Source organism: Anomaloglossus baeobatrachus, chromosome 2 (genome assembly GCF_048569485.1).
Source record: "Anomaloglossus baeobatrachus isolate aAnoBae1 chromosome 2, aAnoBae1.hap1, whole genome shotgun sequence".
NCBI classification, from domain to species: domain Eukaryota; kingdom Metazoa; phylum Chordata; class Amphibia; order Anura; family Aromobatidae; genus Anomaloglossus; species Anomaloglossus baeobatrachus.
The window spans coordinates 249,518,127-249,537,223 of NC_134354.1; the positions used below are offsets into that span (position 1 = coordinate 249,518,127).

General features: G+C 45.2%; 1 protein-coding gene across 2 annotated transcripts in view; it reads left to right on the plus strand.

Moving 5' to 3' along the window:
- PPP1R12B (protein phosphatase 1 regulatory subunit 12B) overlaps window positions 1-18,949 on the plus strand; it is a 75,966-nt gene extending 57,017 nt beyond the window's left edge. For both annotated transcript variants that reach the window (XM_075335735.1, XM_075335736.1), the window contains exons 5-7: window positions 5,128-5,178; window positions 5,264-5,314; window positions 12,496-18,949. In XM_075335735.1, the coding sequence (XP_075191850.1) occupies window positions 5,128-5,178; window positions 5,264-5,314; window positions 12,496-12,582 (189 nt within the window). In that variant the 3' untranslated portion in view covers window positions 12,583-18,949. The remainder of the gene's footprint in view (window positions 1-5,127; window positions 5,179-5,263; window positions 5,315-12,495) is intronic.
- Window positions 18,950-19,097: the final 148 nt, after the last annotated feature.

The following is a 19,097-nucleotide window of genomic DNA, read 5'->3' on the forward strand; positions in this document are numbered from 1 at the left end:
GGAATAGTTTTTGAGATACTGGCATTTTGATTCCAACAGCATTAGGTCTTGTTGCGTTTTTTTATTATATGATGTCTCCTGTGGTCAAATGTGGTATTACAAGTATATTCCAGAACTACCAGATACTACATTATCTTCCATATATAGCTGTAAGAATAGAATATAATCCGATGTTATGAATAGCTCCTCTGAAGGAGCTAAGTAACCCTGTAGTTCCACGAGCTCTGTGCTCATGCCTATCATTCACAATGTACAAGTGTCTTGTACACTACAAAATATCAATGTTGCTGAGAACACCGCTTACTTGCTGAGCATTAGACTGACTGGGGCTCCTCATATTCTGGAAGCAGTATATTGAAATACTGTGTAACTACCAATATAAATGGTGTCTGTTAACCCTAACTAAACTTATTATACATATACATGCATGCTGGGACCTTAGCTTCTTTAAAAATCACTTTAGTGATTTTATGTCATAAAAATATGATTTATTTTGGATGCTTAAGTTAACCCTTGGCATGGCCTAGGACTCTGTGTACTATCGTGTCACTTCAATTTGCACACTGAGCACCGTCATATCTTGATTAACTCAATTAGCGGCTCTACATGGACACTGCAGCCACGCTCACATAGCGACAGATTTCAGCGTTTGCTCCTATCTGTGGCTTATGCAGACAGGCACCAGCAAAGACACGGAGTACGGCTACAAATGATTTTCAGGCAGGTCTTGGGTGCTATCAATCAAGGTATGATAGTACTCATATTGCAAATTGAGGAAGCTTAACGGCACACATCTTGGCCACACCGAGGGTGCACCGAAAAGTAGTTGTTCTTTTTTGCCAACTAAACCAATAAAAGTTGGATGTTCTATTGTGTAAGTGTTTTTTATTATTAATTATTATAATATAGAAAGTCACATTCTATATATCAGTTTAATAGCTTGCAACAAGTTATGGACCACTTAGCTCCGCAAAGAGATCCTGCCTACATACTTTCTCTGCTGGTGAATTCCATAGGAGTATGGCAGTGTCCATGAGCACGAATTCTTTCTCTTTGGCTTCATGGTACTTGCACAAACACAACAACATGTTTGGGCAATCTTGAAACTGTACGATAGAGCCGTGGTTGTCAACCAGTGGCACTTTTGACTTATCATAGTATCATAGTTTTTAAGGTTGAAGGGAGACTCTAAGTCCATCTAGTTCAACCCGTAGCCTAACATGTTGATCCAGAGGAAGGCAAAAAATACCCCAATGTGGCAAACAAGTTCCAATGGGGAAAAAATTTCCTTCCTGACTCCACATCCGGCAATCAGACTAGTTCCCTGGATCAATACCCTGTCATAAAATCTAATATACATAACTGGTAATATTAAATTTTTCAAGAAAGGCGTCCAGGCTCTGCTTAAATGTTAGTAGTGAATCACTCATTACAACATCATGCGGCAGAGAGTTCCATAGTCTCACTGCTCGTACAGTAAAGAATCCTCGCCTGTGATTATGATTAAACCTTCTTTCCTCAAGACGTAGCGGATGCCCCCGTGTTCCAGTCGCAGGCCTAGGTGTAAAAAGATCTTTGGAAAGGTCTCTGTACTGTCCCCTCATATATTTATACATTGTGATTAGATCCCCCCTAAGGCTATGTGCACACAGTGCGTCTTTTTGACGCTGTGTTTTTGTGCGTTTTTGGCCGCTAAAAACGCACAAAAACGCACCTGCGTCGAAAAAACGCGGCAAAAAACGCACGCGTTTTGCCGCGATTTGGTGCGTTTTTTTGCTGCGTTTTGCTCACTGCGTCTTTATGCGTTTTTTATCAGTGAACAAAAAAAAAAGGTCTGATGTCATTTCCTTCTTCAATGTGTTCTTCATTCTCCACTAGTGTATGCAGAAGAGCAGACAGCTGCAGAACTACAAGGCTCAGCATCCTCCATCCAATAGTGTATGCAGGAGAGCAGACAGCAGCTGTCGAACTACAAGGCTCAGCATCCTCCTTCCAGGACTGTATGCAGGATTTCTTTGCCCCCCCAAACAAAAAAAAATGACGTGGGCTTCGCCATATTTTTGTATGCTAGCCGGGTACAGCAGGCAGGTACGGGCTGCCCCCAACCCCCAGCTGCTTATTTGTACCCGGCTGGGAACCAAAAATATAGGGAAGCCCTTTTTTTTAAAATTATTTCATGAATTTCATGAAATAATTTAAAAAAAAAATGGCGTGAGCTTCGCCCAATTTTTGAGTCCAGCCGGGTACAACTAGGCAGCTGGGGATTGGAATCCACAGTGCAGGGTGCCCATGCTTTCTGGGCACCCCCGTTGTGAATTGCAGTCCCGTAGCCACCCCAGAAAATGGCGCTTTCATAGAAGCGCCATCTTCTGGCGCTGTATCCAACTCTTCCAGCTGCCCTGAAGCCGGGTGGCTAGCTGGGTAATAATAATGGAGTTAGGGCTAGCTGTATATTATCAGCTAGCCCTAAGCCCGAAATTCATGGTGTCACGCCAATATTAGACATGGCCACCATGAATTTCTAGTAAAGATAAAAAAAAAACACAACACAGAAAAATATTTTTATTAGAAATAAAACACAACACAATTAGTGACTCCATCTTTATTGAAATAAATCCCCCTCCGCAGTAATCCTGGGTCAGGGTCCCGCGCCGTCCAATCCGGATCCAATATCATCTGATCGGTTTGCTGGAAGGCAAAGCGATCAGATGATGTGTCAGGATCAAGTGCCTGAATCACATCACACATCAGCTGATTGTATAAAAGCCGATTATACAATCAGCTGATGCATCGGTTTAAAAAAAAAAAATAATACTCACTTATGTGCTGATTACCGGCAGCTCCTGGAGCGATGGGGCGGGAGTCTGATCCCGTCCGATCGCTGCAGCAGCTGCCGGTAATCAGGGATGAAGTCTCCTGACGCATCCGCTGATACCAGCCGGGCGCCCGCGTCACCGCGATACTTACGATCACCTGATGCGTCAGGTGACTGCATCAGGTGATCCATCGCCAGGTCCTGCATCCATCGGAGCTTTCCCGGCCGTCTGCACACAGCCGGAGCGGCGGTACCGGGAGGAGATGGGAGCAGGCATGACACCGGGAGGCTGCAGACAGGTGAGTATTGACTTTTTTTTTTTCTACTGTTCACTTTTGATTTCGCAGCCGCTTCCACCTCCCGCCCAGACATGGCGCCGCACGGCAGCATACATGCACAGGACGGGAGGTGGAAGCGGCGGTGACGGTACCGGGAGGATTCACGCTTCTGTCTATACTGACAGAAGGATTCCTCTTCCTGTACACGTCACTTTACTACCCACCTCCTGCGTTTATAGCTGCGTTTTTGGTCTTAGAAACGCACCAAAACGCAGCTATTTGCGTTTCTCATTGCGTCTTTCAACATCCCATTGAACTCAATGGATGAAAAGCGCAATTAAAAACGCGGGAATAATTGACATGCTGCGTTTTTGTGGCACCACAAAAACGCAGCTGAAAAAAAACGCTGTGTGGGGACAGCAAAAATGAAAACTCATAGACTTTGCTGGGGAAGCAAAGTCATGCAGTTTTGAGGCCAAAAACGCACCCGAAAAACGCGCAAAAACGCCGAGAAAAACGCACTGTGTGCACATAGCCTAAGCCTTCATTTTTCCAGACTAAATAACCCCAAGTTTAATAACCTGTCTTGGTATTGCAGCCCACCCATTCCTCTAATAATCTTGGTCGCTCTTTTCTGCACCCTCTCCAGTTCAGCTATGTCCTTCTTATATATCGGTGACCAGAATTGTACACAGTATTCTAAGTGCGGTCGCACTAGTGACTTGTACAGAGGTAGAACTATATTTTTTTCATGAACACTTATACCTCTTTTAATACATCCCATTATTTTATTAGCCGTGGCAGCAGCTGCCTGACACTGTCCACTAAAGTGAAGTTTACCATCCACCCATACACCCAAGTCTTTTTCTGTGTCTGTTTTACCCAGTGTTCTACAATTAAGTACATAATCATAAATGTTATTTCCTCTACCCAAGTGCATGACCTTACATTTATCTACATTAAACTTCAATTGCCACTTCTCAGCCCAATCCTCCAATTTACATAAATCTCCCTGTAATATAAAATTATCCTCCTCTGTATTGATTACCCTGCAGAGTTTAGTATCATCTGCAAATATTGAAATTCTACTCCGCATGCCCCCAACAAGGTCATTTATAAATATGTTGAAAAGAAGCGGGCCCAATACTGACCCCTGTGGTACCCCACTATGAACTGAGACCCAGTCCGAGTACGTACCATTAATAACCACCCCTTGTTTCCTATCACTGAGCCAGTTTTTAACCCAGTTACACATATTTTCCCCTATCCCCATTATTCTCATTTTATGTACCAACCTTTTGTGTGGCACCGTATCAAAAGCTTTTGAAAAGTCCATATACACAACATCCACTGCATTTCCCTGGTCCAGGCTTGAACTTACATCTTCATAGAAGCTGATCAAATTAGTTTGACAGGATCGATCCCTCATAAACCCATGTTGATACTCTGTCATAAGGTTATTTTTCTTGAGATACTCCAGTATAGCATCTCTCAAGAAACCCTCAAGGATTTTACCAACCGTAGAGGTTAAACTTACCGGCCTATAATTTCCTGGCTCAGTTTTTGTCCCCTTTTTGAATATTGGCACCACATTTGCGATGCGCCAGTCCTGCGGTACCGACCCTGTTATGACTACCAACTGTGTGGCTCACCATTGGGGTGCTCTGTTATTGCCATTTGCACAGGTTATATTATATACTGACAATGTTGTGGACATATCCTAACCCTTTATCACTGCCGGTTTGGATGATTGGTTTTATACCAATGTGTAACATGGAAATATGTTTACAATATTATGATATAATTCTCCAAATTTAGTATTATTCCTTTTTTTATACATAAATTGGGCTCTCGACCAGCACTCCAAGTAGAATGTGGCTTTCAGTACAGAAGTTCAGAGACCTCTCTATTAGTGGAGTACTCTGAACAATCACTTGTATTACTGAACTATCTCTGAAATGGTTCTCCATATGGAAAAACTTATTAATAAATGTAATTTACAAAATAATGTGTGCAATATTACTTTTATCCTAGAAACAGGATCACTCTTCAAGCCAGGTTGGGCTATTAGAGGCTGAAAAAAGAGTAAGTGCCTATTATTTTTCTTGGCAAGCCCCATTTATAGGTTGCATGTAAACCTGTTAACATCTAAGACTATTTGTTGTTGCAGGAGAAAAGAGTTTTAGAGCGCAGGATGTCTGAAATGGAAGATGACCTAAAGGTAAAAACCTGTGATGATATACCCATCATATAATAACATCTGCGGACACTGTGTAACAGGACAATGAGTGAGGGATGTGACTTACTATTGGCTTGCTGCCAAGATGCCTGCAAATATCATGATGAAAGTTTATTAAAGCCATTAAGAATCATCAGCAAATTATCACTACAGGACTAGTTGTCTCATGCCATGTAGTCCTCTATGTTCATGAGCTCTGTATAACCCCCATCACTACTGAATAGTAGTCAGGGTACTTTACACACTGCAACATCGCTAGCGATCTCGTTAGCGATGTGAAATTCTAGATCGCAAATGCGATCTCTCGAGATCGCACATGGGTCATTTTACGCATGTGCGATCTCGAAAGATCGCACTTGCGATCTAGAATTTCACATCGCTAACGAGATCGCTAGCGATGTCGCAGTGTGTAAAGTACCCTTTAGGGTTGGCTCACATCTGTGAATAAATACACCAAGTGCGATCCTATGAAAAAAAAATCCGATTGCACTTGTACTAGTGGTAAACAATAAGGCAGTGCTGATCCATTAATTTTTTTCCTGAGAAGTTTTTGGCGTGAGGAAAAAATCACAGCATGGTGCGTATGGTCTCGTTCATCGGATGAGACTCGCCAATGCAAGTCTGTGGGTGCGAGAAAAAAGTCGGATGTCACACGGACTATCCATATGGTGTCCAATTTTTAGGGATACATTAACATTCTGTACCATGGAACCCTGATTGTAGAATAATAGTTGCTGAGAAAAAAATTGATTCTATACAAATGGCATAAGTATCATACCAATGCTAGGCGAGAAAAACTCACATAACCCTCGCATGATATATTGAATACCTAATGGATTGCACTCCTCCAACTTTTCTGGATGAAATTCATAGTGATTTTTTTTTTTATTTTTTATACGCAGATGTGAATGAACCTTTTATGCCAATATTCAGTGTACACACAAAGCTGTCAATTAGTTGTGTGGCCGGGTTATACAGAGCTAGGCATTAGTGATTGGGGGGGGGGGGGACCCGGACTTTAAGGCTATGTGCGCACTTTGCTTTTTTTTCATGCGTTTTTGCAGCGTTATAATGCCAAAATGCATGCGTTTTGATTTTCAAGCACAGTTTATAGGAAATAGGGCTTTCTTATGCTGTTAACGCAGCGTTTTAGTTGCAGAAAATTTGTCAAAATATCTGTGTTTAAAGAAGCAACATGTCAATTATTTTTGCCATTTTGGCAGCGTTTTGCTAACATTAGAGTCAATGAGAAGTTTAAAGACGCATCCTAAATCAAAATCCTAGCGTTTTACATGCTTTTTTGTTGCAGAAAACATGCTTTTTTGACAAAATAAACGCATGCGTTTTTGACTTTATAATAAGGGCATGTGTCCCTTTACACACACACACATAGTCCGACAATTAAATTAATGAAAATCCATAATTTAACGCTATTTTATGCATAAATATTAGAACACAGTTATCATTGTAATAAAATTAGCTATCTTGTGTATGACCTTACTCATGATATTTATCATTTTTTTTCCGTTTTTTTCATAGTGTTTGAATGTTAAAACTTTATTTAGTAGTGTATTTGTATTCAAAACGCAACTGACTTTAAGAAATTAAAAAGCATGTAAAACGCGGTTAACAATGCAAGCGTATTTTTAGCGTTTTTGTGGTCAAAACCAAATTTGCCAAAGACAATTTCTGCCAGAGGATGCGTTTAGAACTGCAATAAACGCAACGCAAAGTGCGCACATAGCCTAAAAGTTTCAAACGGACACAAGTACCGGACCCAGGCCCGGAATTCTTAGGGAATTCTGGCTAATGATCCAGGTCCAGCAATTCGGGACATAAAGGAAAAATATAAGAATGAAGCAAGTGCTTCATAGTTACAAAGTCTCCGGCGTGGCTGTACACTGCTCCCGTGGCTGCTCATTCTTCTACCAGGGCCGCTCATTATTGCTCATTCATACTCTCTGCTTCCCCTGCCCATCGGCCATCCTGGCATCTATGACTGGTTGCAGTCAGATGCGCCCCCAGCCTGTGTGACAGCGTCTGACTGCAACTGATCACAGACCCTATCTGCGGGTCACTATCGTGGTATAAAAATAAATTAATTAATAAAAAAATAGGGCGGCAGCATCCTCCCATATTATGATACCCAGCACAGATAAAGCATACGGCTACAGTCTGCAGATCTCAGCCTTGATAAAGCCCTACAGCTGGGGGTTGGTATTTTCAGGCTGGGGAGACCCATGCTTATTGGACCCCCTCAGTCTAAAAATAGCCTGCAGCTGCCCAGGATTGCCGCAACCATTAGATGCGACAGTCCCGGCACTTAGTGGCAATAAGGGGTTATAACAGCTTACAGCTTTCACTAAGCCCTAGATTAGTAACGGGAGGCATCTATGAGACCCCCTCCATTACTTATCTGTAAGTGAAAAGAAATAAGCACAAACACTAAAAAAAATCCTTTATTTGAAAAATAAAATACAAAAAACACATCCTCTTTCACCACTATATTAACCCCCAAAACACCCATGTATGACTTAATCCACACGAGGTTCCTCGACGCTCCCAGTTCTACTACATCTGATGTCAAAGCAGACAGCCATAGAATGACCGCCCACTGTGAACTTCAGGAAGAGAATGTCTAAGCAGTGTCACTCAGGTTATTTGCAGTCACAGCTGGAGCTTCCCAAGGTCCTCCACCTATGATCACAGTTAACCTTACCTCAGTAAACTCTGGGAGTTTACGTCAGGTGAGACCTGCATCTCCTGGCAGAAAACGCTTTTTTGTTTTTTTCTTTTTTTTTTTCCACGAGATGTAGATTTGGTGCTGAAATCTTTACACAGTATTCCTGCACCAATCTCACAGAGGCAAGTATAAGAAAAAAAACAATTAAAAACAGGCAGAGACACCACACATGAGTTTGCATTTTTTAATATTTTGTCCCTCTGTTATCAGAGTATTAATAATAATGGTTCCCTCAGGCACCAAATTCAGAAAATAGAGACAATCTCTGGAGCCAATACAGATAACAAAACATGGCTGCATGATTGCAATTGTGCCCAAAGGCAGAAGGGTTATATACATACTAGAAGGTGGCCCGATTCTACGCATCGGGTATTCTAGAATTTACGTATTGTGTAGTTCATGTATGATTTTTGTTATATATATATATATATATATATAATATATATATATATATATATATATATGTTGTTGTGTGTAGTTACCAAGTGTTTGTGTAGGGCGCTGTACATGTTCTGGGTGTTGTCTGGGTGTGATGGGGGGGGTGAGAGCAGTGTTGTTTGTGTGTTGCGTTGTTTGTGGAGCGCTGTGTGTGTAGCGTTGTGTGTGTGTGTGTGTGTTGCGCGGTTTGTGTGTGTGTGGTGTGTTTTGGGGGAGGTATGTTTTGTGCAATGTGTGTGTTGTGCGGTATGTGCGTATATTTGTGTGTGCAGCGTTGTCTGTGTGTGGGTGTCTGTGTAGGGCAGTTGTTTGTGGTTCCCAGTGTGTGTGTGTGGTGTGTTGTGCAGTGCGCGCGCGCGTGTGTGTGTGTGTGTGTGTGTTGGGGGGAGGTGTGCACTTCCCATCGTGCTCCATCTCCCATGCAGCGCACTCCCTATCGTGCTCCATCCCCTATGCTGCGCACCCCCCATCATGCTCCATCCCCCATGCTGCGCACTCCCCATCGTGCTCCATCCCCCATGCTGCGCACTCCCCATCGTGCTCCATCCCCCATGCTGCGCACTCCCCATCGTGCTCCATCCGCCATGCTGCGCACTCCCCATCGTGCTCCATCTCCCATGCTGCGCACTCCCAAACGTGCTCCATCCGCCATGCTGCGCACTCCCAAACGTGCTCCATCCCCTATGCTGCGCACCCTCCATCGTGCTCCATCTCCCATCCTGCGCATTCCCAAACTTGCTCCATCCGCCATGCTGCGCACTCCCAAACGTGCTTCATCCGCCATACTCCGCACTCCCCATCGTGCTCCATCCCCTATGCTGCGCACCCCCCATCGTGCTCCATCTCCCATGCTGCGCACTCCCAAACGTGCTCCATCCGCCATGCTGCGCACTCCCAAACGTGGTCCATCCACCATGCTGCGCACTCCCAAACGTGCTCCATCCGCCATACTCCGCACTCCCCATCGTGCTGAATCCCCCATGCTGCGCACTCCCAAACGTGCTCCATCCGCCATGCTGCGCACTCCCAAACGTGCTCCATCCGCCATGCTGCGCACTCCCAAACGTGCTCCATCCGCCATGCTGCGCACTCCCAAACGTGCTCCATCCGCCATGCTGCGCACTCCCAAACATGCTCCATCCGCCATGCTGCGCACTCCCAAACGTGTTCCATCCGCCATGCTGCGCACTCCCAAACGTGCTCCATCCGCCATGCTGCGCACTCCCAAACGTGCTCCATCCGCCATGCTGCGCCAGCATCAGCCTCTCTGCCCGCAGCATCAGCCTCTCTGCCTGCAGCATCAGCCTCTCTCCCCGCAGCATCAGCCACTCTGTCCCCAGCATCAGCCACTCTGTCCCCAGCATCAGCCTCTCTGCCTGCAGCATCAGCCTCTCTGCCTGCAGCATCAGCCTCTCTCCCCGCAGCATCAGCCTCTCTCCCCGCAGCATCAGCCTCTCTGTCCCCAGCATCAGCCTCTCTGTCCCCAGCATCAGCCTCTCTGTCCCCAGCATCAGCCTCTCTGTCCCCAGCATCAGCCTCTCTGTCCCCAGCATCAGCCTCTCTGTCCCCAGCATCAGCCTCTCTGTCCCCAGCATCAGCCTCTCTGTCCCCAGCATCAGCCTCTCTGTCCCCAGCATCAGCCTCTCTGTCCCCAGCATCAGCCTCTCTGTCCCCAGCATCAGCCTCTCTGTCCCCAGCATCAGCCTCTCTGTCCCCAGCATCAGCCTCTCTGTCCCCAGCATCAGCCTCTCTGTCCCCAGCATCAGCCTCTCTGTCCCCAGCATCAGCCTCTCTTCTCCCAGCATCAGCCTCTCTGTCCCCAGCATCAGCCTCTCTGTCCCCAGCATCAGCCTCTCTGTCCCCAGCATCAGCCTCTCTGTCCCCAGCATCAGCCTCTCTGTCCCCAGCATCAGCCTCTCCTCTCTGTCCCCAGCATCAGCCTCTCTCCTCCCAGCCTTCCCCAGCATCAGCCTCTCTCCTCCCAGCCTCCCCCAGCATCAGCCTCTCTCCTCCCAGCCTCCCCCAGCATCAGCCTTCCCCAGGATCAGCCTCTCTCCTCCCAGCCTCCGTCCTCCCAGCCTTCCCCAGCATCAGCTTTCCCCTCCCAGCCTCAGCCTCTCTCCTTCCAGCCTCCCCCAGCATCAGCCTCTCTCCTTCCAGCCTCCCTCAGCATCAGCCTCCCCTTCCCAGCCTTCCCCAGGATCAGCCTGATCCCGACACTCCCACACACCCGATCCCGACACTCACACACACCCGATCGCATACACTCACACACACAGACACTGACGATATCGCACATACGCGCTCACAGTCACAACATCCGGAGATACCACATGCTTCTGGCCATGTGATCCTCCGTCAGGTCCTGGAAGGTCACAACAGCACAGTATCGAGGCCGAGAAGCAAGCGATATCGCCGGATGCTGTGAGTGTGTGGATGCGATGTGATGTGTGTGTGATGTGTGTGTGAGGTGTGTGTGTGAGAGTGAGTGTGATCTGATGTGTGTGTATGTGTGTGTGTGTGCTGCTATGTGTGTGCGTGTGGATCTTCCGCCGCTGCAGGACCTTGATGCGCTTGTAACCATGCCAACGTATCCCGTCCCCCGCTCGCACGGGAGCCCACACCACTCCCGTGCGAGCGGGGGATGGGGAACGGGGGGGGGTGGGGGGAGTGCTCTACTCACTGACAGCCGTGTCAGTTCGGGGAATGCGCGGGGGGAGGTGGGCGGGGCCAGAGCTAGCGTGCGTTGCGTGAGGGGGGCGGGGCGTGGCGTGGCCGAATTGCCAATGCCTGCAGGGTGCCGGGGCGAGAGGCCAATCTGTGGGGGGGGCGGAGCATGGGCGAGCGGCTGGCCAATCCGTGTGGGGGCGCAGCCTGGGCGAGCTGCCAATCGGTGTGGGGGGGCGGGGCCATGGCGAGCCCAGCGGCCAATCAGCTTTGTGTCACCGTAAGGACACAATGTCACCGGAAGGACACAATTAGAATAAGGCAATTATATATATAGATAAATATATCTTCAAAGACAGCAAATATAAACCATATACACCATTGCACAAATCCCCTGACAATTCATAAATCAAAAACAATACATAAATAACCTCCATAGAAATAATCAAGCCCAGGTTTTGTAACATGTATGCATGAGTCCTGGTGGGAGGCCAAAGTTGCAGAGACAGCAAGAGTCTATGCAGTCTGTGATAATCAACCAAAATAAAAGATCCCTGGAGCTGGTGGTCTCCGATGACCCAACGCGTGTCACTGCTTGTGCCTGCGGTTTTGTCAGGGCTTCTTTTATTTTGGTTGAGTATCAACCAACATGAATAGTATACTAAAACAGATGCGGTTCTGCACCACCGCATTATACCTTGAAATGATGTAGGGAAGGAGTAGGTAATGCTTGGGTCTTTATCCAATAGCACACTGGTCATGGGTGCACATTGAAGAGGGAAAAGAATTCCAATATGAGTCCCAGATGATCAGAAGACAACGGCACAATCCATTCAGTATCCAAAATGTGCTTTATTTAATTCAAGAAGTGCATTAAAAAGTGCGAAGAGAGTCGGGTGCAGGCCCCCAGGGGACAACGGCTGTTTCACACCTCCTAGTGCTTCCACAGGTCCACTACTAGTAATGGTGAACTGGTAGTGGACCCGTGGAAGCACTAGGAGGTGCAAAATGGCCGTTGTCCTCTGGGGGCCTGCACCCGGCTCTCTTCACACTTTTAATGCACTTCTTGGATAGAATAAAGCACGTTTTGGATATCGAATGGATTGTGCCGTTGTCTTCTCATCTCCTGGGACTCAACCAGCATGAAGCACTTGACGCATTTGAAAACAACCTAGTCTAAAAGTCAGACAGCTTTTAGTAAATCAGCCTCAATGTGTTTTTCTACTATTGTTTTTTTGGTAAGGAAACTAAATCTGCCTTCTTTAATTTTCAAACCACAGAAGTGTAATTTTGGAATCTCACACATTCCTTGCAGGCACTCACGGACCTTAAATCTGACAACCAGCGTCTAAAGGATGAAAATGGAGCTTTAATCAGAGTAATAAGCAAACTTTCCAAATAACACCATGCACTGGAGTGACGAAGTTGCAATCATTCCTTAAGACTTTTGCACAGCTTTAACCACAACAAAGACCAAAATGCCAGTCCACAAATGACACAAGATGTTTATATGCCTATGTGCCTATGTTTTTGTATATATTTTGAGAAGGGCATGTTATGTGGGATCTATGAATATACTGTTATTGACAGCCTTTCACTGCGATCCCAGCAGAAGACCAGCAACAACAAGAAAAGAAATTGATTTTATTCATTATTTTTGTCAGAGAGGGATATGTCAGGTAGTGTATCCAGGGTTTATGTATACAACTTAGGTGCTCACGTAATAGCTCATTTTTTTGCTGATACAATCAGTGCACATTTTTAGTAGCCTTAAAGGTAACTTGTGTGGTCCAGAAACATTATTTATCTGCAGATATTTGAATAATCTTAAGGTAAGTAGTGCTTAAATACTATTTAGCTGGGTTAGCAGAGCAGCAGCTAAAGGGAGAAGATGAAGTTTTAGTTCCCTTGCAGCCGCTTGCTTCCAGTCATCGGTGTGGTGCAGGAGGCTGTAAAGGCCCCGTCACACTAAGCAACATCGCTAGCAACATCGCTGCTAACGAACAACTTTTGTGACGTTGCTAGCGATGTTGCTGTGTGTGACATCCAGCAACAACCTGGCCCCTGCTGTGAGGTCGTTGCTTGTTGCTGAATGTCCTGGACCATTTTTTAGTTGTTGCTGTCCCACTGTGAAGCACAGATCGCTGTGTGTGACAGCGAGACAGCAACAACTAAATGTGCAGGCAGCAGGAGCCGGCTTCTGCGGAGGCTGGTAACCACAGTAAACATCGGGTAACCAAGAAGCCCTGTCCTTGGTTACCCGATATTTACCTTTGTTACCAGCCTCCGCCGCTCTCACTGTCAGTGCCGGCTCCTGCTCTGTGCACATGTAGCTGCAGGACACATCGGGTTAATTAACCCGATGTGTGCTGTAGCTAGGAGAGCAGGGAGCCAGCGCTAAGCATTGTGCGCTGTTCCCTGCTCTGTGCACATTTAGCTGCAGTACACATCGGGTAATTAACCCGATGTGTGCTGTAACTAGGAGAGCAGGGAGCCAGCGCTCAGTGTGCGCTGCTCCCTGTTCTCTGCACGTGTAGCTCTGTGCGCTGGTAACCAAGGTAAATATCGGGTTAGTTACCCGATATTTACCTTAGTTACCAAGCGCAGCATCTTCCACGCGGCGCTGGGGACTGGTCACTGGTTGCTGGTGAGCTCACCAGCAACTCGTGTAGCCACGCTCCAGCGATCCCTGCCAGGTCAGGTTGCTGGTGGGATCGCTGGAGCGTCGCAGTGTGACATCTCACCAGCAACCTCCTAGCAACTTACCAGCGATCCCTATCGCTGGTAAGTTGCTTAGTGTGACTGGACCTTTAGACACCAATGGCTATACAATGAGCGTATTGTAATCACTTCTCTGTAGTTTGTTTGCCAGCATGCTCTGTAGTGTGTGTCTAGAAAAGGCTGTCAATCAAAGCGACCGATTACAGAGGTATATGATTCAAATGGAAAGTGAGCGGGTGCAGGAAGAATGTAATTTCATTTTCTCCCGGTAGCCGCTGCTCCAGTAAGTTGGCTATACAGGATATAAATAGTATTTATCTTCAGATTACCACTATATCTGTATGTAAGTAGTGTTTCTGGACATGACAGATTCTTTTTAAATATTGTAGCTTCTTTTAAGCTAAGTACACCTATCGTTTTTTACTACTGTCTGGCAAATACTCCCTGACACTGGTATTCCCTGTACACTGTAGGGCCCTATTGTAAAAAAAAAGCCAAAAAACATAAATTGAATGGTACGGTATACTTTTTTGGCCTCACCTAGATAGCAAAGTGTTTTTTCCAATACAGTTAAATAGTATGCTAATACATAGCCATCCAACAGAGGCCGAAATGACAATCAGGGTGGTGAATAGGGGCCCATAGATTACACTGGGAGCTTTTTATCATGTATACATTTTTGCCAAATGTGAAAGCGAAACACATTTTTCAGTTTGAACGTCACTGTCACATGATTGTTTTTCCTGTTATTTATCACTGCGTTGTTTTCTATGCACGGACAGATTTAGAAGTTACCCATTATGAAGACTATGTAGAAATGTAAACTGTATATAAAGGTAGACATTGTTTTAAACTATTTATTTAAGGTTTCATATATTCTTCTTAAATCTATGTTTTAAAGTCTTTGATTGTCACAACACACCCGGTATAACCACAAATGTTCTCTCTCTGTTTACTTATTTTTATAAAAAAGTGGAATTGCAGGCGGATATATTTCATTATCAAAATACTGAAGACCACAGTCAACCAATATGAACATATAGCCAGTCACACATTTACTAAGAAAGTTGTGTGTAAAAGTGGAGATGTGATTTGAGAAAACTATTAAAGTTTTTTTTCTGCTCAATTTGAGAGCAGTATGATGTAGGGACAGAGACCCTGATTCCAGCGATGTGTCACTTACTGCGTTCTGTAGGTTTGATAAAACCATGGTTTTATCAGCAAGAGGTTATCAGTAGGGGACTAGTAAACCTGCTGCCAAATTTCATGCTACTCTCAGATTAGGTAGCAGTTGTGACACAATCGGAGTTCTTGGATGTAGCATAGCTCAGAAAGCTAACCACAACCACACCACAGCTTTCTGTGTACATTGTCTATTGACAGTGAGCTGCTTATCAGAGGCAGGGGTGTGGTCGGACCAAGGTTCAAGGCAGCTGTAGTTGTGGCAATGGTAATCTGATGATAATACTCTCAGCCCCTATCACCTGCTGTCCTCCCATTACATAGCAAAAACCTGCTGAAAGATTAAAATGATCGACTAAAGATTTCTGACTGTCTTCTGCCATCTAGTAGTCAAAATGTATAGGAATGTGCTCATCCACCTAATGAGCGGGTGCAAGTGGACACTGATACGCAGTCACTCTTCCCACAACTGAGTTTCAGTAGTGATACTCTGATGACTGCACAGCAGCCAATGATGTGAGCTTTCTGCCCTGCTTGTCAGGAAAGGAGCTGAGCATCCTCCTCAGCCTGTGTGATTTGTAAGATCCTGTTTAATGCTCTAGATTTTTTATTACCTACATTCAGTGGAAGCAAATCCAGTGGAACCTTGGATTACGAGCATAATTGGTTCCGGGAGTGTGCTCTTAAACCAAGTTACTCTTATATCAAAGCGAATGTTCCCATAGGAAATGATTGAAACGCAGACAATTCGTTCCACAAAACAAATATTTACTGTATTTATACAAACTTATTACAGTAACACAAATCCTGTATTCATATAAAATTACAGTACACTAATACAAAATATTGTACAGTAAAAGCATATAAAACACATTAAACTGCACATTAGCTTCCAATAGAATTGTTGGTGTGCGAGAGGCACAGTATAAGCAATGTGCTGTACTGGTTATCATTAAGTACAATACTGCATCCACAAATGCAAATTGATAGACGTGCTATATAGTATATACTGTACTGTACAATGGTATACTGTATACATTACATATGTACAGAAAATTACCATCAGAGCGCAGTGAAAGCTCGGAACCAGACGTGTGCACGGTGAGGATTTGCTCTTATTGCAAAGCATTGCTCTTAAACCAAACTACAAATTATTAGAAAGCTTTGCTTGTCTTGCAAAATGCTCTCAAACCAAGTTACTCTTAAACCAAGGTTCCACTGTAAATTTCGTCACATCACTAAAGAAATAATCTACCCATGGGACAAGGCTAATCCTGGTGTCAGCCTCAGATTTCTGGTGCGGTCATCTGCATACTGACAAGCTGTGCTGGAGTCACATGTGACAAAGTTATCATCAGTCCTTCCTTTCTCGAACCTCTTTGTAGGGAGGCAACTTGGTAGCCAAGGATATATGAGATATGTCATGGCTAGTAATGTCCATATCGCAGCCTGAATCATAGCTGCAGAAGTGTTTCAGGGCTCATTTGAAAGCTGAGGTTCACAGAATGGTCACTGTAGTTGTATCGCAGGGTGATATATTTAGAGGTAAAGTGAGGGCTGCAAGTGTGTGGAAGCTTGCATTCTGAACTAGCACCACAACAGTGTTTTTTTTTTTTTTTTTATTTTACCGCTGGAGTGGTGCTTCAAATCTAAGTCCTCTGCCCTCAGTCTTATACTCACCCATCATCTGTTATCAGTGCTGCTCTAGTCAGTGTCCGGCAATTTGTGACCTGTCAGCTGCACCAGTGTTTCATGGTGCGTGCTGGAGGTCACAACTCAATACAAGTCTATGAGAGCCTTGTTCTGGCTCTCATAGACTTGCAATGAGAGCTTGTGACCTAAATTGACCTAAATTGTGACTTTGGTCCAGACACAAGTTGAGGTCACAAAATAGCGCCGCTGGACCAGTGCGGTGTCAGTAAAAGATGAAAACACCAAATTATAAGTATAAGAGTAGGAGCAGGCTAAAATCACCACTCCAGCACTGAAAAAAAACTCCCGCAGGAGTGGTGCGTTAACTCAGCATGCCGTGATCAGGGAGAGCACTACAGAGTTGATTTTTGGACTCATTTTGGATCTGAGAATAATAAATACTTTTTGTATCTGCAATCCAGGCTCAGATACAACCTGTTATAATGCGGCCTCTCCTGGACTTCAGCCAGTGTGAAGGGTGAGGCCGCAGAGGAGCCGGTGGGCTGCAGGGACAGGAAAGATGTGTCATCTCCTCCTATGTGTGATATGTGAACACTTAGGGGTACTTTGCACACTACGACATCGCAGCTGCGATGTCGGTGGGGTCAAATTGAAAATGACGCACTTCCGGCATCGCATGCGACATCGTAGTGTGTAAAGGCTCGATGATACTATTAACGAGCGCAAAAGCGTCGTAATCGTATCATCGGTGCAGCGTCGGCGTAATCCATAATTACGCTGACGCGACAGTCCGATGTTGTTCCTCGCTCCTGTGGCAGCACACATCGCTGTGTGTGAAGCCGCAGGAGCAAGGAACATCTCCTACCGGCGTCACTGCGGCTTCCGTAGGATATGCGGAAGGAAGGAGATGGGCGGGATGTTTACATCCCACTCATCTCCGCTCCGATTGGCCGCCTGGCGTGTGACGTCGCTATGACGCCGCACGACCCGCCCCCTTAACAAGGAGGCGGGTCGCCGGCCAGAGTGACGGTCGCAGGACAGGTAAGTGCATGTGAAGCTGCCGTAGCGATAATGTTCGCTACGGCAGCTATCACAAGGATATCGCAGTTGCGACGGGGGCGGGCACTATCGCGCTCGGCCTGCGATGTCGCAGCGTGCAAAGTGCCCCTTAGTATTTGCAGCAGATTATTCTACACCAAAAAAAAGATTGTAGCCAGGAAAATTGCTGTATAGTATGAGCACATTTTTTATGTGTTTTTACTTGCATTTTTTTTTACAATTTTTGAGTGAAAAACTCTGACATGCTGCAGATCTGAAAAAAGCTTGTATGGTTAAAATCTGCAACAAAAAAAATGAGGAACATGGCCATGAGTTTTCACAAATCTTATTCACTTTGATGGTACGTTAAAGGGCAGTGTGTTTTACCCTTGAAAACCCTTGGAAAAATTGTGGCAAAAACACAGCCTGTTAAAAGATCCTAAATTTTATGTATCACACCTGAAATGTTAAGTGTTCACAAAGATTTTTTTTTTTTTTTTTAAAAATATGTAAAAAAAAATTGTAAATTTCCCCCTTCTGATACAATGCTCAGGTGCCCGTGGAGTGGTTACAGCCACCGGTGACTATGTACTGAGCTGTGAGTGAAACTGTTCCACCGCTACAACTGAAAGCTGGAGGCTGCCAGGAGGAATAAAGTTAATTTCCTCCCAGTAGCCGGGCTTTCAGTGCGACAACCAGTCAATTTTAGAATGCTACACACCTGCAGATTAACCCCATATCTGCACGTTAATAGCGACATTAACCCTAGAACACGCAAGCATAGAAATCTAGCATAGAAAACAAGTAACCTAGCAGGCCTGCGAGGCCCCAGGTATGTGTTCTACTGTTGTTTAAAAGGTAAAGGTGCGACATTTGGTAAATTTGGAGCAGTGGAGATTAACTGAGTACTGTAATGATTTGGCGCAAATTACACCATTATTTCTATCAGTGTTCCTTAACTTTAGGGAAAAGCTTACATTACAATTCATGAGTATATTGCCATCATTAACCTCAGAAGCAACATAGCAACTCCTCCTGATCACTGCAATAGTCTTATGACATTAGAAGAATACCCTAAATCGTTTTCTAATACAGTCTGCAATGTATCTAAAGTGTGGAGTTACACAGCAACTGTGATACTTATCTGTTAATAAAAGTTTTCACTTTCAATATTATGTCAATCGAGAGTTTAATTCCACATTCACATTTTTTTGGGGGGTGGATGTCTGGTTTCCTTTGTGTTGATATGAAATGTGACCTGAGCGAGTTAGAAAAGGTGCAGCATCTAAGGCTATGTGCGCACGTTGCGTCGGAGTACCTGCA